Source organism: Podarcis filfolensis (assembly GCF_964270895.1).
Source record: "Podarcis filfolensis genome assembly, chromosome: 2".
NCBI lineage: Eukaryota > Metazoa > Chordata > Lepidosauria > Squamata > Lacertidae > Podarcis > Podarcis filfolensis.
This window is the reverse complement of record NC_139605.1, coordinates 28,822,952-28,840,517: the sequence shown is the minus strand read 5'-3', so window position 1 is coordinate 28,840,517 and position 17,566 is coordinate 28,822,952. Positions and strand designations below refer to the sequence as shown.

The 17,566-nt window shown below is 40.9% G+C and overlaps 1 protein-coding gene across 50 annotated transcripts in view; it reads left to right on the top strand.

Annotated features, from left to right (window-relative positions):
• Positions 1 to 17,566, top strand: part of FOXP1 (forkhead box P1) — a 534,652-nt gene that overhangs the window by 510,754 nt on the left and 6,332 nt on the right. For 25 of the 50 annotated variants that reach the window (XR_014544949.1, XR_014544950.1, XR_014544951.1 and 22 more), the window contains 3 exons: positions 121 to 290; positions 2,133 to 2,202; positions 9,244 to 9,410. Coding sequence is in view for 47 of the 50 variants with exons in the window: in XM_083601030.1 (XP_083457156.1) it covers positions 121 to 290; positions 2,133 to 2,202; positions 9,244 to 9,410 (407 nt within the window). In the remaining 3 variants the exon portion in view is untranslated. The remainder of the gene's footprint in view (positions 1 to 120; positions 291 to 2,132; positions 2,203 to 9,243; positions 9,411 to 17,566) is intronic. The other 25 variants (XM_083601038.1, XM_083601033.1, XM_083601044.1 and 22 more) reach the window with 1 other exon arrangement.

Sequence of the window (17,566 nt, the reverse complement as noted above, 5' to 3'; positions counted from 1 at the left end):
TTGCTTATGCTTATTGCATTTTATTTTCTTTTTCCTTTCCCCTGTATTTGATGTCTGTTCTATTCCCCGATCCCATGTCACTTTGTTTCCACTTCATCTCGTTTGCTGATCTTATCCCAGGGTGCTATTCGCACCAACCTATCCCTGCATAAGTGCTTTATCAGAGTAGAGGATGAGTTTGGGTCCTTTTGGACTGTTGATGATGAAGAGTTTAAACGGGGCCGTCATATTCAACGAGGCCGTCCTAGAAAATTCTGCCCTGATGAAAACTTTGGCGAGCTTGTTACACAGTAAGAGCTTTTACTTGCTTTGTGTGTGTGTGTGGGCGTGGGCGTGCTAGTTCCTCCCCTCCCAAATTTTTGTTTTCTGTTGCTTTTGCTTTGCATGATTTATCCATCTCATGTAGACTCGCATTTCACGAAATAGGGGCATTGCCTTTGCTGCAAAAGAAATCTCCCCCTTAAATGTCATGGTTGTACATGCATCGCACTGCTTCTTTGCAAATGCCTATGCTAACACTTTCTGACATGTTTATGGTGATACTTTGTTATAAGGATGTGTTCTTTATCATGCTGATGCTGGGTAATGCTGTATAACCAATTAGCAGGATGGTTTTAGGCTGTTTCCATATTGATAATTTTAGTTGATCTTAACCCACCCCCCACCCCCACCCCCGTATTCTCTCAATAAAATTTGCATTGCTACAACGAACAAATTGAAAGATTCAAACATGTTTGAAAACAATGCTCAAAGGCCATTGCAGTGGCATTTGTAAAGGTGCACAATAAATGATAAAAAAAATAGAGCTGGAGGCTTTAAATTGCATATTTCTATATGAAGACACCTTAAAAATAAAAGGGGTAAGCCATTATTTCAACAAAGAAAGTAATGATACAGCACAGTGTTTTGGTTTTTTATTATTATTACTGATTTAGGATGAGCATTGTTTTTTAGTGGTCTCAGAGAGAAATTCAAAGTACAACCCACCAGGTGCTCCTGCTATGTTTTTCTTTCATTTCAGTAAAGTTTACTGAGCAAGAGAATGGAGGGATCCAATCAGTAATATCTGACGGATTTTACCCTTGCGTGTTTTCTTATTACATACTTGGGCACATTTTGGTTGGACCCTGACTTACTAATGAGTCATAGGTCATTCAGTCCGATCCCCTGCTGAGGCAGGAAATCTCCAGCAATCCACCAGGATTGTGCTGTGAGTTCTGTAATTGAATTCAACGTGAAAAGGTAATCATGAGTTGAGTTAATTTCCAGTGAAATCAGTGGGAACACAAGTCCTACTAAATTATGACCAACCCACTGTGTATTGTAAAACATTTAGTTTCTTAGGTACTTCCAACAACATAGTTCAGGCATCATTGGATCATTCAGTGATGCCTGACCAACATAGGTACACAAAAGAATTTTTTTTGCCTCTAAAAACATTGCATGGATTTCTGGCACAAGTAGCTCCCTTCCAGTCAGAAGCCATGTCAAGAAGAATGGTGTCTCACACAGGAACAGAGGATGTGGGATGTTTGGGGATGGATGAATAGTTCTTTCTTTTCCACGCCTTACATGCTTTTGTGGAGGGCCTTCAATATAAGAAGTCCAGGAAAAACTATGGTGGGTGCAACTGAAAAACAGACACCAACAAACTTGACCAATATGCCCTTCAGAGGTTCTCCCAGCTTCACATCCAAGAACAGCTCCCGCAGAGTTGGGAGAATGTTTAAATGATTCGACACTGGCTGACGCACTTGCTGTTTTCCCATGTTATAGGGAAAACAGTGTCAGTTCTGTGGGAAAGACCCATGTGAGCATCTTCTGCCTGCATGGCTGCCTCATATGGATGTTCTCCCAGCTGTGTGGGAGCTGCACAGAGGTATGTAGCTCAGGGAACATCTAAAGGGCACTTTCAGCTCTGTGACCAAAACATGACAGTAGACCTGAAATACATATTCAGTGAAGGTGAGGGCAGTCAAAATAGCTATGTAGTTTAAAACAAAACAAAAAACCCCCACTATGTTTATTATGTGTTGTCTTTTTTTCTGGTACGGGAGAAAGCCTGGCCTTCTGGAAGTGCAAATTTGACTGTATTTAACTTTACCCTTTCTTTACCTATCTTCCTTGCGCAGAAACCCTTCACTTATTAAAAACATGCAGACCAGCCACACCTACTGCTCACCTCTCAGTGCTGCTTTACAGGTAAGATTAATGAGCGTGGCAAATATGCCACATAGGCGTGTGTGTGTGTCTTCCTACTCGTTTCAAAATATATTAGCCTTGCTCTAATTAGATATTAAATTTTAATTCCGTTAAACTTTTTTCTTAAGTGCATAAAGCATCATGGTCCCTGGAGGCAAACACATATCAGGCCGCTTCAGCATTAGCTAGATGCTTAGCATTTTGAATATTGTGGCAAAAAAATTAAAAGTTCACTTATTAATATTTATCAGCAGTATCATAATTTCCATCCTCTTATTTCAGAATTTCACTTGAGGCAAAAATACCACAAGTGTAATTACTCTAGCACAGCTATTAATGTGCTGAATGATAGGATACTGTATCACATGACCTTCTATTGTTCGTGGCTTTAAAGGGAAAGCAGATTCACACATAGAGAGAGATTTTTCTTTTAAGGATCTTTCAGATGCTTGTTTTTCTGTTATGAAATAGCTAACACTTGCATCACGCTGGAAGAAAAGAGATGTCACTTTTGTGCTGCCGATAACAAATGATTTTAAGGGAAATGTCTAGATACTTTCTCACGTGGGTAAGCAGTTACAAATGTATAAACAAGCTTCTGAACATTTTCTAGACATGCAAAATTATAAAAACTACATAGGCCAACCAAAAGCATGAATTTTTTCACAGCTTTGTGTTCAAATTCCCTAGAAAATATTCTCACTACTTCCCCTCAATATGTTTGGTGTGGAAATAGATGTAACTAATAAACATTTGTATGGTTGTTGCTGTAAAGAGATAAGTTTTCATGATTCTTCTATGTTGCTTCTCACACTTGCAAAGGTCTTTAATTTTTGCGATGCACAGACCACGCGTACAGATGGCAATCCACCTCGTATTCTACTCAACAAGAAAATCCCCACTGATTATAACTGAGCTGGATTGCATACCCACACATGCATATGTGCGCACACGCACACATTGTTTGTGTCTATGGGAAAATGCTTCTTAGGGCTTTCTACTTGGCCAGTATGCAAAACTGAAGGTGGTGACGCAACACAGTTGCCTGTCTCCACTGTAATAATTTGTATTGTCATAAGCCTATCTGGATGCAGAGTCACAGTATACGTGCATTTTTCACGCCATAGCATTTCTGAGAGCGTTTGCTGGACTTTCCCTTTTACTTTTAAAACAAGAAGGGGATTGATTAAGAAGGGAGTAGCAGCCCCACATTACCCCTAATTACTTCAGTTTATGTAGTAACTTCTGAAAAGCAAATGAAAGCATGTGCAAATGAAGCAACTGTAAATACCATTCATTAGGATCTTATTTTCCCTCGAGTCTTGTGAAGTGCGGTTTTTAAAGACATGCTCCGTCTGCGGAATAGTATTAAGATTACAAGCACATTTTGCATTCATGAGGCTGAAAGGCAAAAATGAAGTGATCCAGCATTCCTTCAGCTTCTGTTAGCTATGTGACTAATTTCAATTAATATGCTTATCATACAGAACAGTTCGTGTTTTAGTTCTAAGACATGTGTTGTTGTCGTCATCTCCCCCCCCCCCCCCGGTATTATGTGATAACGTAACAGTAATTTCTGTTCTCCTGCACCACCATCATTTAACCTAAAAAAAGGGGGGGTGACCAAAAAAAGAAAAACATACACAAGAGGAAGGTGGTACAGTGGTGCCTCGCAAGACGAAATTAATCCGTTCCGCGAGTCTCTTCGTCTTGCGGTTTTCTCGTCTTGCGAAGCACGGCTATTAGCGGCTTAGCGGCTATTAACGGCTTAGCGGCTTTAAGAAAAAGGAAACAAACTCGCAAGAACTCGCAAGACGTTTCGTCTTGCGAAGCAAGCCCATAGGGAAAATCGTCTTGCGAAGTGACGCAAAAAACGAAAAACCCTTTCATCTTGCACGTTTTCCGTTTTGCGAGGCATTCGTCTTGCGGGGCACCATTGTATATATTTCAAATAACATTTAATAAATTAAATTAAGGGTGCTTCCAGAAGGGAGTATATTGTGGAATTGGTGCTTCTTGGGCACATATTTTTTTTGCAGCGTCCACATGACAACATCAAAATGTCAGCCCCCCCTTTCCCCCAAAAAATTAATCCATATTTCCCCTTACCATAGTAAATACAGTAAATAAAAACAACCCATTACACTGGTGTAGAAGCTACTTAGCAGATTTATTCATTTATTTTCAGCAGATGAGTTATTTTCACACACCTGTCCTTCTGTTTGCTCCTCACCTAAGCACATCCTAGCCATTTTTTAAAAGGCGTGCACACACAGGTACGGAAATGCTTATGCACGTGCCCAGAACAGAAAAGAACACTGGAGGGCCTTTGTGAACGAGGAACAAAACCCAAGAAGGCCCCAGAGACATTTTATCAAGCTTCACTCAGTGTTGTGGACAGCAGTTTTGCAGTGAATATCCATGACTGAAAATGTAGAAATGTGTGGAAGCTAACATGACAAATACACGTGCAAAAAAAATCATGTGGCCACCATCTGGAAAACAATTATATTGTTTCTTATCTTTCAAATTAACTCCAGTTTATATACATGGCTCAGTCAGAAAGGGAGTGAGCATTTTTTAAAGCACGGCTTGTGAGTGTATAGAATTTTTTTCCTTGTTGAGCATATAGTGTCCCATCTCTTTTTGTCAGGACTCTCAATGCTCCACATCTCTAGAAAGAATCCTAGTTCAAAAGCTGTGACTTTTAGGAAGCCTTGAGCAATTAAGCCAAATGCAAAACCATGCAAAATGCCTTTTCTCTGCTGCAAAAACAAGCAAAACATCTTTGATTGCTTGATACTGTGTTGTATAGCAATGTAAGCAACAAATGGTTGATAGGCATGTGTTGGGAGATCATCATTTATCAAGCCATGTGCCCACTTTTTGCTGGTTGTGGTAATAGTCATTAGAACTCATTCCCATTCCATCATCTCAGCTTGGAGGACTACTGAAAACATAACTCATTAAGCATGCAAGCTGGCTTATATTGTTGGTGGAATTTCCAGGACGTGGCACCTTCCTCATTCAGCTGTCACAAACCATTCTGTCATTCTCTTGTCATTCAAAGCCAAGAAACAGATTTATTTATTTTTTGCTCTGTTTCATGGGATATCCCCACATTCGCTTTCTTTCTTGTCCTATAGGTGAGGTAACTGTCTTCTGCTATAGTTTCCCAGAAGCACACTATCTTTGTTTGCAATCCATCTGCTGTCAGCTGGTTCCCTAAACCCTTTCAGCAGGCAGCACTTCTACCCGTGATTTACTTCTCTGAGGCTAAGACAAGGGTGAAACAACCGTCCGATCTACTGATATGCTCAACCTGGTGGAACACAAAGTGAAGCAAAAGGAATGAATGAACATCTCTGATGCTCCTGTTCTCCCTTGTTTAATTATGTGTTTCCCACGTTCTCTTTGTAGTCTCCCCTCCTAAATCACAAAGCATTTTCAAGATATGACAGGAGCCTAGTTAAAGCAGGAGGCAACTCTTAAGTTTGTAAAACATTATTATCCCTTTATATCCAAAGATAGAAAGTTCCAACCAAAGGGCTGTGTCTAGTGACTCATGGGGAAGCTGTGAAAAAATGTAGAAAAGTGGTGCTTGTAAGTGGTGCATCATGTGCCTTTGGATCACGGCCCTGAGGGCTTTTGAGTGGGGAAAAACACCATTAGAATTTCCAGATTAACATTTCTGATCCACATCTCAGAATGTTGCCACGTGAAGATCCCCTGTTGCTTTCTATCTTGTTGCTTCTGAATGGAATTTGTCCATTTGGCCACCTGTGGTTTTTGGAGGGTGGGGGGGAATAGCAGGTGCTTTTCCTGTTCTGGCTCTTCCTAAATAAATTACTTTACTGCAATTACAAGTTATCTCGGTGGTGGGAAGTGCGTGACTCATTATTTCTCAAACTGCAGGAAGCATGAGTCTTATGTTCCCCACTTCATCAAAATTATTTTTCTGCATCTTGAATAAAAAAAGATTAATATAATCCTCTTCGTTAGAGTAGTTTTTTGATTGCACTGCATAGAGATAGGGACTGTGCTTCGGGGAGGGCCGCTAGATAGAGCATAAAAGCAGCAGACTTTTGCAGCCACCAGTGACGACTGTGTTGAATCTGTTTCTTGAGGTTACACTGCAGTAAGTAAAGAGTCAAAACATCTCAAAGTTCAGCAATGCCAGGTAGTTCTGTATGGACTAACTTGCAGATTGTTTCCTCTGTAGCACACATCCACACTGTGATTAGCTGGTGGGTGTTTTTGTTTGGTGCTAATTTCTTCAAAAGGCCTCCGCCCCCCCATCTCAGATAGGCTGAACACTAGGAGAGCCAGAATCTCCTCCTTTTTGTAAAAAGCATCTCTCAGAAATTAATTGCCCTTATATTTCATTTATTTATTTTAATAGATTTGTGTCCCATATTTAAAAAGAGAAATTCTCAGAAGGCAGCACGTTAAGGTACACGGGCCAAATAAATATGTAACTGTAATATATAAAATGCATAATTTAAAACTAGGAACAGTCAATAACACTAAAATAATAAAGAGAATAAATAGCCAGGGCATACATTAAAATAGCAGCCAGCCCCAGTAGAACATTAAAATGACAAAACAGTCACAGTTAAAAGGAACCACAGATTTCACCAGCCCAATTAAAATCATTTTTTTTAAAAACAACATTGCTGCAACAAACAGGGCCTGCGAATGTGAGGCCACAACTGAAAAACCCTCCTGGCTTGTGCCCACCAGCCTGATTGCTACCAAAGACAGGCATATGTCAGGTCTAAGAAGTGCAGGCAAGCGAGGGCAGGGGGTGCAGAGTTTTTAAAGGTTTAACGCAAGGGTTGGATTGGGCGGAGGAGGTATCCCTCGGCTGAGCCTTGCCAGTCTCTGCTCATGGCACAGAACTCCCTGTTCCGCCCAGAAAACAGATGGGCAGGCAGAGGTACTGCTGCTAAGAGGGAAGGGGCTAACCTAGCCTGCAATTTGCTGGATCCTGAGCTGGCCCAGCTGCCATCACTTGACAGCATTGCCCCCAAGTCAGTCCTGATCACTCTGCCGGTTTCAGACTGAACCAGAGATATGCCTCCTCTCACTTCGCCTTGTGCCTCAGCCAGCATGAGAGATGTAAAATGTGGCTGCACATGTACTAGCAGTGCCTGGAATGTTTCCAAGAACACAACTACTCCACCTCCAATGCTGTTTTAAATATTTCTTTTAAATATCTATCTGTCATCTATCTATTATTGCTTAAAGGGCTATCAGCTTCCTGCTGCCCCTCCTGCTTCCACCTGGCCCTTTAAATCCCACAAAAAAGTGAACCCCAGTCAACTTCTCTCTGGCCTAACTCCTCTTTACCCTTTTTGATGCTATGTGTATTTTGTGATCTTGCCCCTTCCAGCAATGCAGGATGCACCATTTCTGTGATTTCTCCCTCCTTGTTCTCTTTCTCATGCACCTCCGCTCACTAGGAAATTGCACTAGTAGAGTAGGACAGGGCTGTGTGTTTATTGCATTTTAAGATGCAAACAGACTAGTCTTGACTCTGTCCAGGGAGCTGGTCTAGTGGATCGCATATTGGTTGAAACCTGGCAGGCCTTTGTTGTTATTCCAGTGCAGCCACATACTTCTTGGGTGGCCTTGGGCCCAGTCACTTGCTCTCAGTCTTAGCCCTTCATTTTTTTAAGTGGGAATGAAACTGTCTTGCCTCACTAAATTGTCATAAGTCTCGGTGAAATGAAGGTTGTAAAGACCTTGGCACCAGAAATGAACTATATAAAGAACAAGTGAGGACTTCATCTCAGGTTTGCAAGTGCAAAGAAATGGTTTATCAGTTCATTTTCTGTAAAGAGCATGCACTTAAGTCCAATTCTTGCACTATTTTCCATTTGAATAAGCTAGTGAATATCTCATTTTTATATCTTAAGAGTTTGTATTGACCACTTAACAGAAATCTTCCAAACTAGACTTTACTCTGGCTCAGGGAATATTGAATATGAGGGCCTATTTACCGAAGTTTCAGTGCAGCTCAGAACTGGCATGGTTAAATCACTATATGGCAATTTGATTACATTTGACAAGCAATGTGAGAACAAAGCAGGCAAACACTGCTGCTTTCTTCATTTCACTGGAATTTTGTGGGAGTCCAGTGCAAGTCCCATCCATCCAAATGAAAGTTGTGTCAAAGCAGATACCACAAGTCAAAACAAGAAAATGGAAATAATGTTACCAGGATGTTGCCTAAAATATTTGCTCTTGAAGATGATTCCGTTTTCATGAATGATACACATTAGAAGAGCTCAGAAAACATTCCGGTCCCAATTACTTCCCCTAAACTAAATAACCTTTCCCCATCAACTCACATACAGATCCATCTAAGCTGTTAGTCCTGCATACTTGGGTGTAATATTCACAAGCGCAGCCATGTGGAATTACACCACAACACATGGGAAGATGGTTAGGAGTTCATAGTACAAAATGAGCAAACAGGAACACAGGAAGCTGTCTTTAGCCATGTCACACCACTGGTCCATCTAGTACACTTGAGTGGCACCAGAGCTCCAGAATTTCAGACATGAGTTATGAGCTCTATCTGGTGACACTAGGAATTTATCCTAGTGCCATTGGTGCTAATGTAAATAGCAGCGAGGGGACAATTTTTGAGGTAAGGCATTTTTAAAAAACCCTTCACCTACACTATGGTCCCAATCCAGATTGCCTGCATTCCGGGTTTGTTTGCTTTTTTTAAATAAACAACCAAGGCCAGATCTATAATTTAACATATTTAATTTGTCCCAGTCATCGTTTTAATTCTTCCCTGAGTGTGAATGGGGTGATACTGTATTTGGTAGTTACTACAAGTAGAAAACAGAGCTTTGTGAAATCTTAGCTACACTCTAGCCAGTGGAGGAAATAATTAAGTGGACCTTTTATCCATTATATTTAATGAAAACATAGTGCAAACAGTGTTACCTTGCAGCTGATCTGTGGCACATGTGTGAGCATGTGTTGCTATGGATTCTCATGTCTTGTTCTTTGACTCGACAGGCTTCAATGGCTGAGAACAGTATACCTCTGTACACTACTGCTTCCATGGGAAATCCCACTCTGGGCAGTTTAGCCAATGCTATGCGGGAAGATCTTAATGGTGCAATGGAGCATGCGAACAGTAATGGGAGTGACAGCAGCCCAGGACGTTCCCCTATGCAAGCAATGTAAGTAAAGAGGAATGTTGCTGCTGTTTACATTTATCTCCTGTCTCTCTCCCTCTCCCTGCCCCTCTTCCAATGAAGCCAAAAATATAAACTCCAGAAATGTTTGTGCCAACTTGAAGAAAAGGAACCATTTACTTTTAGTCTGGTCTGACAAATCCACCTGGGCATTGTTAACTCACTTTTCTCTCAGTCCTTTGGCTTGTAAACCACCAGTTTGCAGAAATGGCATTCTGAAAATGCATTTCTTCGGGAGATTTTTTTGTCTCTTAATGCATTGTTTCCACTTGGATCCTTTAATGAATCTGGAAAGATCTATTAATCACCGTTTTTCCGTGGTGGCTAAAATGGAATCTTCTTGTTCAAAGAGATTCCACTCTTGAGCACAAGATGCTAGGGTTAAATCCATTAAAGATATTATAGTGCCACTGTTTCCCTGTATCACCTGTGTGGAAGACTTTCAGTAAAGACCTGGAATTATCTAACTTTCACATAAGCTTTGTGCAAGCAAGTGAATCCGGATGAATGCTCAAGGAATAGGTGGGGTCTGGTAGAGCAGCCTAAGACCTTCTGTCACCTGCACAGGAAGGGGGAGCATGTGACTCTTGTGCTGTACTTGGGTTCATTCAGACATGCCCACATAGAACTAATCCATGGTTGATCATTATATGCAGCCCAAGGGGCTGGATCCCACTAAACTGGCAGGGCTAGCGCAACTGAGCTTCCACTCCCTCCCCATGCATGCCCCACCCCTCCCCCAAATCTGCTCTGCTGGGTTGGGAGACAGTCCAGAACACTGAACGGGGGACGGGGGAAAGTGAAGATGACTTGTCTGGCAAGCGGGAGTATGCACTGATGGAACGCTTAGAAGAGCACGATGCTGAATTCCTCCATGTATCTTCCCTGTGGACTTCCAGAAAAATGTGTCTGGCCACTGTTAGTTTTATAACAGAGTTTTATGTTTAGTTTTATGTTTGGTATAAAGCACAATTCTTACACTAAACAAGTGGACTCTCATATATTGTTCGCTTAGTTGGCTTTAAAGTTCATACATTTATGTCCAAACTACATGAGTGCTGGAAAGTTTTGTTGTTGCAAGAGGCATGCAGCAATTTTGCAAGCCACCAAATTTTGTGGGGAAATGGCTGGCTCTAAACTTTCATCAGGAGCTTTGCAATTGTGCAGAATAAGCACAGGGTCATCTGTGATAACCAGGGCAGAATGATCAAACCAACAACACATTTTGTTGCGAGTCCCCAAAATTGTACATAGATTAACTGGCACTGCAAATAACTCTTTCCTCCACTTTTAGAGGTACTGGAAGGGACTGTAGCAAGCTGTATCTCAGAACGTGACCGTGAAATTATTGGTCCTGTTGCCAAAAGATCACATAGCCAATTAATAATATGGTTAAAAGAATTAATTTGTAGCCCTTCTACTTCAAAGTAATATGAATAAGGCATTGACAAAAGTAGGTCTAAATCAAAAGGTAGGAAAGCATTAACCTAGCGCCACCCTAATAATTAGTTGTGAAGGTAATTAGCATTTAATGGTTTTTAAAAAGTTTCCCACCTGCATAATATGTTGAGCAGGGGGTAAAGGAGAAAGGAAATCTAAGGCTCATAATACTTTGATATTTCAGCATTTTAAATCAGTGCACATTGTGCTTTGAAAAAAAAATCTTTAAAGATGGCAACATTCATTTTTAATTAATAATTAATTTGAACATTGTCTTTTGCCATTTACTTCAAAACATTTGAATGTGTTTAGTTTTTACAGGGATTGTTTGTGCAGTATTAATTAGCATTCCCAAAGCAGAATGACATGACATTCCTCTAGCGCTGTTTGACTGGATTCATCTTCAGGCAGTTGTACATGCAAATACTTTTATTCTCTCCATGACTATGTTAAAAGATTTGATAGTTTCTAATTCCTAGAAAAGTTGCTGGCGTGTCGGAATTTTGCAGGAGTAAAGCATCTCGTTCCCCCATGGATGAGCTATTTAAATGATGCACTTAAGATATTTTTGAAGCCAATATTTGGGTTGGTGTGTTTTTTTTAATGGAGTTAGGACAACTAGAAAGTATTAGAGAATTAGTGACAGTGAAAACCTAGTAAGTGTTGACATACCTTGAAATCAATTTTCCATCACTCAGTTTGCATCTGTGACACACCTTTAGGGCAAGGACATACAAGTTGTTTGACATCTGAAAACTACATTAAATACTCTTGTGATCATGTGTACGTACTTTCTATGACAAGACCCAGATTATTACTAAAGTTAGAATTCTGCAGTAAAGAGCCAAGGCAGCCATGTATGACTCACAGCCCACTGCCACCCTAAATTATTTTAACCATGCATTGGTTTTTATCAAATCACAACTTTTTGGGATTATTTTTGTTATATTCAATGGATTTCCAAAGCCATTTCACTTACAAGGGGATGCTTTGCATCTTCAGTTAACCATTGTGTAGTTAAATAGTTGCAAGTATTGCAGTGGCATCAGTATACATGTAACATTGCACCTTCAGTACAGTCAAACCTCGGTTGTTAAACGCAATCTGTTCCGGAAGCCCATTCAGCTTCTGAAACGTTCGACAACCGAGGCGCGGCTTCCAATTGGTTGCAAGAGCTTCTTGCACTGGAGCAGAAGCCGTGTCAGACATTCAGCTTCTGAAAAAATATTCAAAAACCAGAGCATTTACTTGCGGATTTTCAGAGTTCAGGAGCCGAAATGTTAAAAAACGGAGCTGTTTGGGAGCCACAGTTTGACTGTATTTCATAAAGAGACACTTAAAATAATAAATAATGAGGAACATAATGAAGGGAAGGACCAGGGGTGGGGAAATCTTACTGTAGCACGACCACAGGTTAGAATTCTTGCACTGTTTATACATCTTATGTCTCGGTATTGGCTGTGTTTGTAGTTAAATAACATTGCTTTGTTTGTTCTTGCATTTGGCTTGGATTTGGTTTGGAGGGTTCAAGCTTCTTACATGCTTAGCACTCATGGGAATAAGAGGAGAGGTCCTCTTGTGGGCGGGGGCGGGTTTACTGGTTCACTTCGCTTTTTATTATGTATTTGGTGTCTTCATTTTGTATTTTTATGTTGTGATCTTCGGATGAAGGGCAGTATACAAATTAAATAAACTAATAAAGCTTTAACCTGCAAGTTAGAAAATAGAAGCATTATCACAGAGTTGCCCAACTCCATTTCATCTCTGGTCACTGGCCATTTAAATGAGGGATAGACCACACTTTCATTTTGGGGTAGCATTCGAAAGTAGGCAACATCTATCGCAATCTAATCCCACTGTGCAGAAGACATGTGTGCTGCTGTCTGCTACAGCTGTGCCTGTTTTCACAAGGAAATTCCATTCACTTTTTCATGTCAGAATGACATATGAAGTAGGCAGTGTAATAGTCGAGATGCTGGTGGTGGCAAATGGAATAAGCAAAGACAAATCCCACAGAAACCAGGTCTGCAGACTCCTACTTTTGGTGTCAGAGCATAGGCTGTCCATCTCTGACGTAGTCTGCACTTCACATAGCGCTAGATGATGCATCTAGATTTTTGTCTTCTGCCAAATTGCTGCTTCAGCTTTTCACAATGCAGTGCATCCAATTTTTACAAAGCATTTTCTTCAGCTTCAAAATTCAGCAAGGCACTAATAGCAGTACCTGGGCATTTCCATTAAAGTGGTATTTTCAAGATGGGACTTGAAAGGATACATGGTCGTCTGCAGATATTTCCCCCGGTGGGAGGGGTGGAGACTAAATAATCCAAATAAATAACTAGCACCAGAGATTCAGGGCTACCACTTCTGGTAGATCTAGTGGCTGAGCAAAGGCAAAGTACCTGAAAAACTTCGTGTACCAGATCTGCCCCTTGATTGTTTCTTGGTGGGTAGACATGCGATCTTACCTATGGGTAGACCTGAAAACCAAGCCAGTGCTAAAACTAAGAAACGTGAATTTCTTCCCCTGGTTCCCCTCACCCCATCCCGCCTTTAATTAAATGAACTGGTACATCAATCTCTCTCTCTCTCTCTCTCTCTCTCACACACACACACACACATTTTTTGTTGTTGTTTAGTCATGTCCGACTCTTCATGACCCCATGGACCAGAGCACACCAGGCACTCCTGTCTTCCACTGCCTCCCGCAGTTTGGTCAAACTCATGCTGGTAGCTTCGAGAACACTGTCCAACCATCTCGTCCTCTGTCGTCCCCTTCTCCTTGCGCCCTCAATCTTTCCCAACATCAGGGTCTTTTCCAGGGAGTCTTCTCTTCCCATGAGGTGGCCAAAGTATTGGAGCCTCAGCTTCACGATCTGTCCTTCCAGTTAACACTCAGTTTGTTAAAAACACCAAGCATGTCAGCATAGCAACACTGGATTATACTCCAGGGTTATCATAGCCTCTGTATTCCCCTTCCTCCTAGCAAAATGAGTATAACAATGCTGGTTTACTTTGCAGGGCTGGCAAAGCCCATGTTCTCAGCCACAGCCCTGGTGGATATCATAAGGATGGACCTTTATCTATTTCAACACAGTAATTTTTAAAACGTTTACATACTCAAGGATTAAGTAACACTTTGGGGTGTGAAATAAGACCTAAGAAAGAACTCCTGTCTTTGCTGCTACCTTTTTGGTTTGGACACGACAAACCTCTCTCCAATCACAGCTAATGCTAAAGTCCTGGATACCTGGATTGTCTTCTCCGCTGGGGTAGGCCAGCAGAAAGGGCTGATAAAGAAACTCTAGTTCTTTCTCTGAAGTCTAGACAATGGGTGATTCACTCAAGGCTTCTCTTTGTCTAATTGGCTAGATCTTCTTTCCTAAATGTCAGTCACTGATATATGACTTCATTCTTCCACTAAAAACACATGAGTGGCAGGAGCAGGTTAGTTTCTCACAACACAAATGAGACTAGTTCCTCCACAGTTTGCCTAGTATCTGCAGGTGCTAGGAACCCCCCCCCCCAAAAAAAAAAAAGAATGAGAGCTGGGAATCCAAGGATTATGGTTCATCCAGGGAGAGCATTTCCCTCTGCTTGAGGACGCCCATGAAAAGCACAAAAAGTGATGTTCAAATGTCAAGAGAGTTTATACTGTTAGCTGGATATAATTATCCACCAGCATTCAACGCAAAGGTATTCGTACCATCCTAGGTAGTTACTTCTACTGAGCACCTTGTACGGTGATATTCTTCTTTTCCTTTACAAAATATACTTCCCTGCCATAAAGTAAATTGTTTTTAACAATTCCGGTAGGTGTATCCTTTAAACTTTATCACAAACTATAGAGTGCCTTGTTAACATGACAGCTAAGCAAGTATAACACTCCTGCAGAAATCTTATTGCCACCCGATTCACTGCTTTTCTTTATGATACACTGAAAATCCTTCTAATCTCTCCTTACCCCTCCACGCCACTCTTTTGAAACCTTAGAAAGTAGTCACATAATTACAGCTTGGGGACATAACACTTTCATCCTGACATGCTCCAAAGGTAGCCACAAAGCAAATTGTTCCAGGCTGTGTGCGCCACAAGAGCACAGTGGCTTTAAACAACAATCAGCTTTATTAAAAACTCCTCTCTTCCCAGAATGGACAAACAAAAGAATTACTCGGATGTAAACAGAAGGGAAAGTTGCACTCAGTGAGGTTATTTATAGTTAACCCCTTCAGAAGAAAGAGTCATGTAAGTTAAAAGGAATGACTGGGAATTCTGGTACTAAGGAAGGAAAAGCAAAGTCTTTTTTAAAACTCCCAGTACTGACCTTTGGAGATTGCCTTTCTTTTCTTTCTGTTGTCTCTTCCCCTGCCCCCCTTCCCAGCTGTACCAGGACTTATAAGACTTTTATATAGGAATTCTAAACCATGTGGAACATATAAAATATTCTGCTCTTCAACTCTGAACAGTTATGGGGTTTCGAGTAATGTGTGAACCAATGTTTCTTTCATTTTCACATTTCTCAATGGTATCCTAGCCCAAAAAAAGAATGTGAGTATTCTCAGATTGGTTATTTTAGGAAAGCAGTGCTTGTCTACGGACAAGATATTCTCAAGTTATTGTAGCATATGGGGACGCAAATGAAGCCCATTGTCCCATCTAATACGGTATTGCCAACTCTGATTGGTGGTGGCTTTCCAAAGACTTGGATAGTTTTTCATGCCCATAATTCTACCTGAAATCCTTTAACTGGAGGTGTTGGGAATTGAATCTGAGACCTTATACACTGATAAGGAGCTGATGTGTTTTGAACGTATAAGCATGAGAAGGCATGTGCTTCTGAACCTGTGCTATGGTGGCTTTTTGGCCAATATCACTTATACATTTTATAATTATGGATATTAACAAGACTTTCATACCTCAGGTTGAATATGCTTCAGGTTGAGCATTTTCAGGTTATGCTCCGCGGCGACTCGGAAGTAACAGAACGTGTTACTTCCGGGTTTCACCGCATGCACAGACCCTCAAAATGACGTCATGCGCAGAAGCGGCGAATCGTGACCCAGGCAGACGTGGGTTGCATTTGCTTCAGGATGCGAATGGGGCTCTGGAACAGATCCCGTTCACATCCAGAGGTACCACTGTATATGTCAGATTCACAGTACGAATGTTTCACAGCTACCGTTTCATCTGCTTTGAGGTCCATTCTAAAATGCAGCCTTTGTTGTGGATGTCGAAGGAGAAACAGGTTTTCCTTCTCCTAAATCTGGGTTCCCATCTTTCTGAACTCTCTTCAACCTAGTGAAAACAAATCTGCCCTGCTAGGAACATAGCTTACCTTTGGTGCAAGCAGAAGAGGACACTTTTTCTGGGGCCACTTTAAAGGTGATGCTGCACCCATGTCTCTCACAAGCACTTGATGGAGGTTTTCAAAATCCATTCGGTTAAGTATATTTCTGCTCAGCAACCCTAACATCCAAACACACAGATCAGAAATGAACCTTTAACCCTACGCAGCTATATTTGGTGCCTGGATTCAGCACCTACTGTGATACAGCAATGCCAAGCTACAAGGGAATGTAAGCATATAAATAAGAGAATCACACAAAGAGAGATTTCACATATTCGCTGTTAAATTTGACAACACAGGATTATTCCTCCATGCCATTCACACATATGTAAAAAGTTTCAGTAGGAAAATGCTACATGTGATTTTAAAAATCTATATAGAAAGCTGTGGATCTAGCCAAACAGATCTTGTGTTTCTCAAAGCAGTCATAAAAACCGCCCATGAGAGGCAGCCCTTGGTAGTCTAGGAAGTAGTTCCATCACTATAAGGCTACAATGAAAGTGCCACAGGTTGACTGGGGTGTTGTTTATAGTGCATTTTGCTGCCTCGTGTTACGAGCAACTGTTATATAGTTCACGTTTCCCTACAGGCTTTCATAAACTAAATAACTCAGCAAAAGGATCATTTCTTCCCGGTGATCCTTTTCAGGAAAAGCTGTATGTTGAGGCAAAAGCCTCTCTCTTGATGTAGCAATGCACAGTTCAAAACCCTGAACTGGATGAAAGATTTGAGGTGCACTTGACACATCTGGAGAGTTTCAAAGCCCACTACTAATATTAATGAATGTTTGCATTTCATTCATTTCAGTTTCTGAAACTATCATGTGGCCTGCTTCCCTTTTGGCAGCTACATGGGCTATTCTCCTTCTCATGGTGTGATTCCTGGTTTCACACCAAGTGGCTGATGCTGATCAGTATTAACAACAGGCATTTCTACGTGTGTGTTTTTTCTGGGGTTGTATCATTCCCATCCACTCAGAACGTCCCGGCTATTTCAAACCACTTCAAAGTGAAAGTCTACATACTGGATTATTATTTTTATTTTGCCTTGCCAAATTAAAAGGGTTAGATTTCGTTGACTGCAACATCCAGGGTTGCGGGTTATAAATCAAGAGAGACTTGGAATTTACCCTTACTTTATTTTCAGGGATTGCTTTAAACATCAATTATTTTCAAAGGAAACTGGATTTTCCTTAACGGGTTGAATTATTACTCTTCACATGATATTGGCAATAAAATCTGATTCCCTTTTATAAAGTCTCTTTAACAAGACACTGCTTACTTGCTGGGGTATTTTACATATCAAAAGCTACCAAACAACAAAAAAGAGGAAGGTAATTTGTATTTGTAAAGGG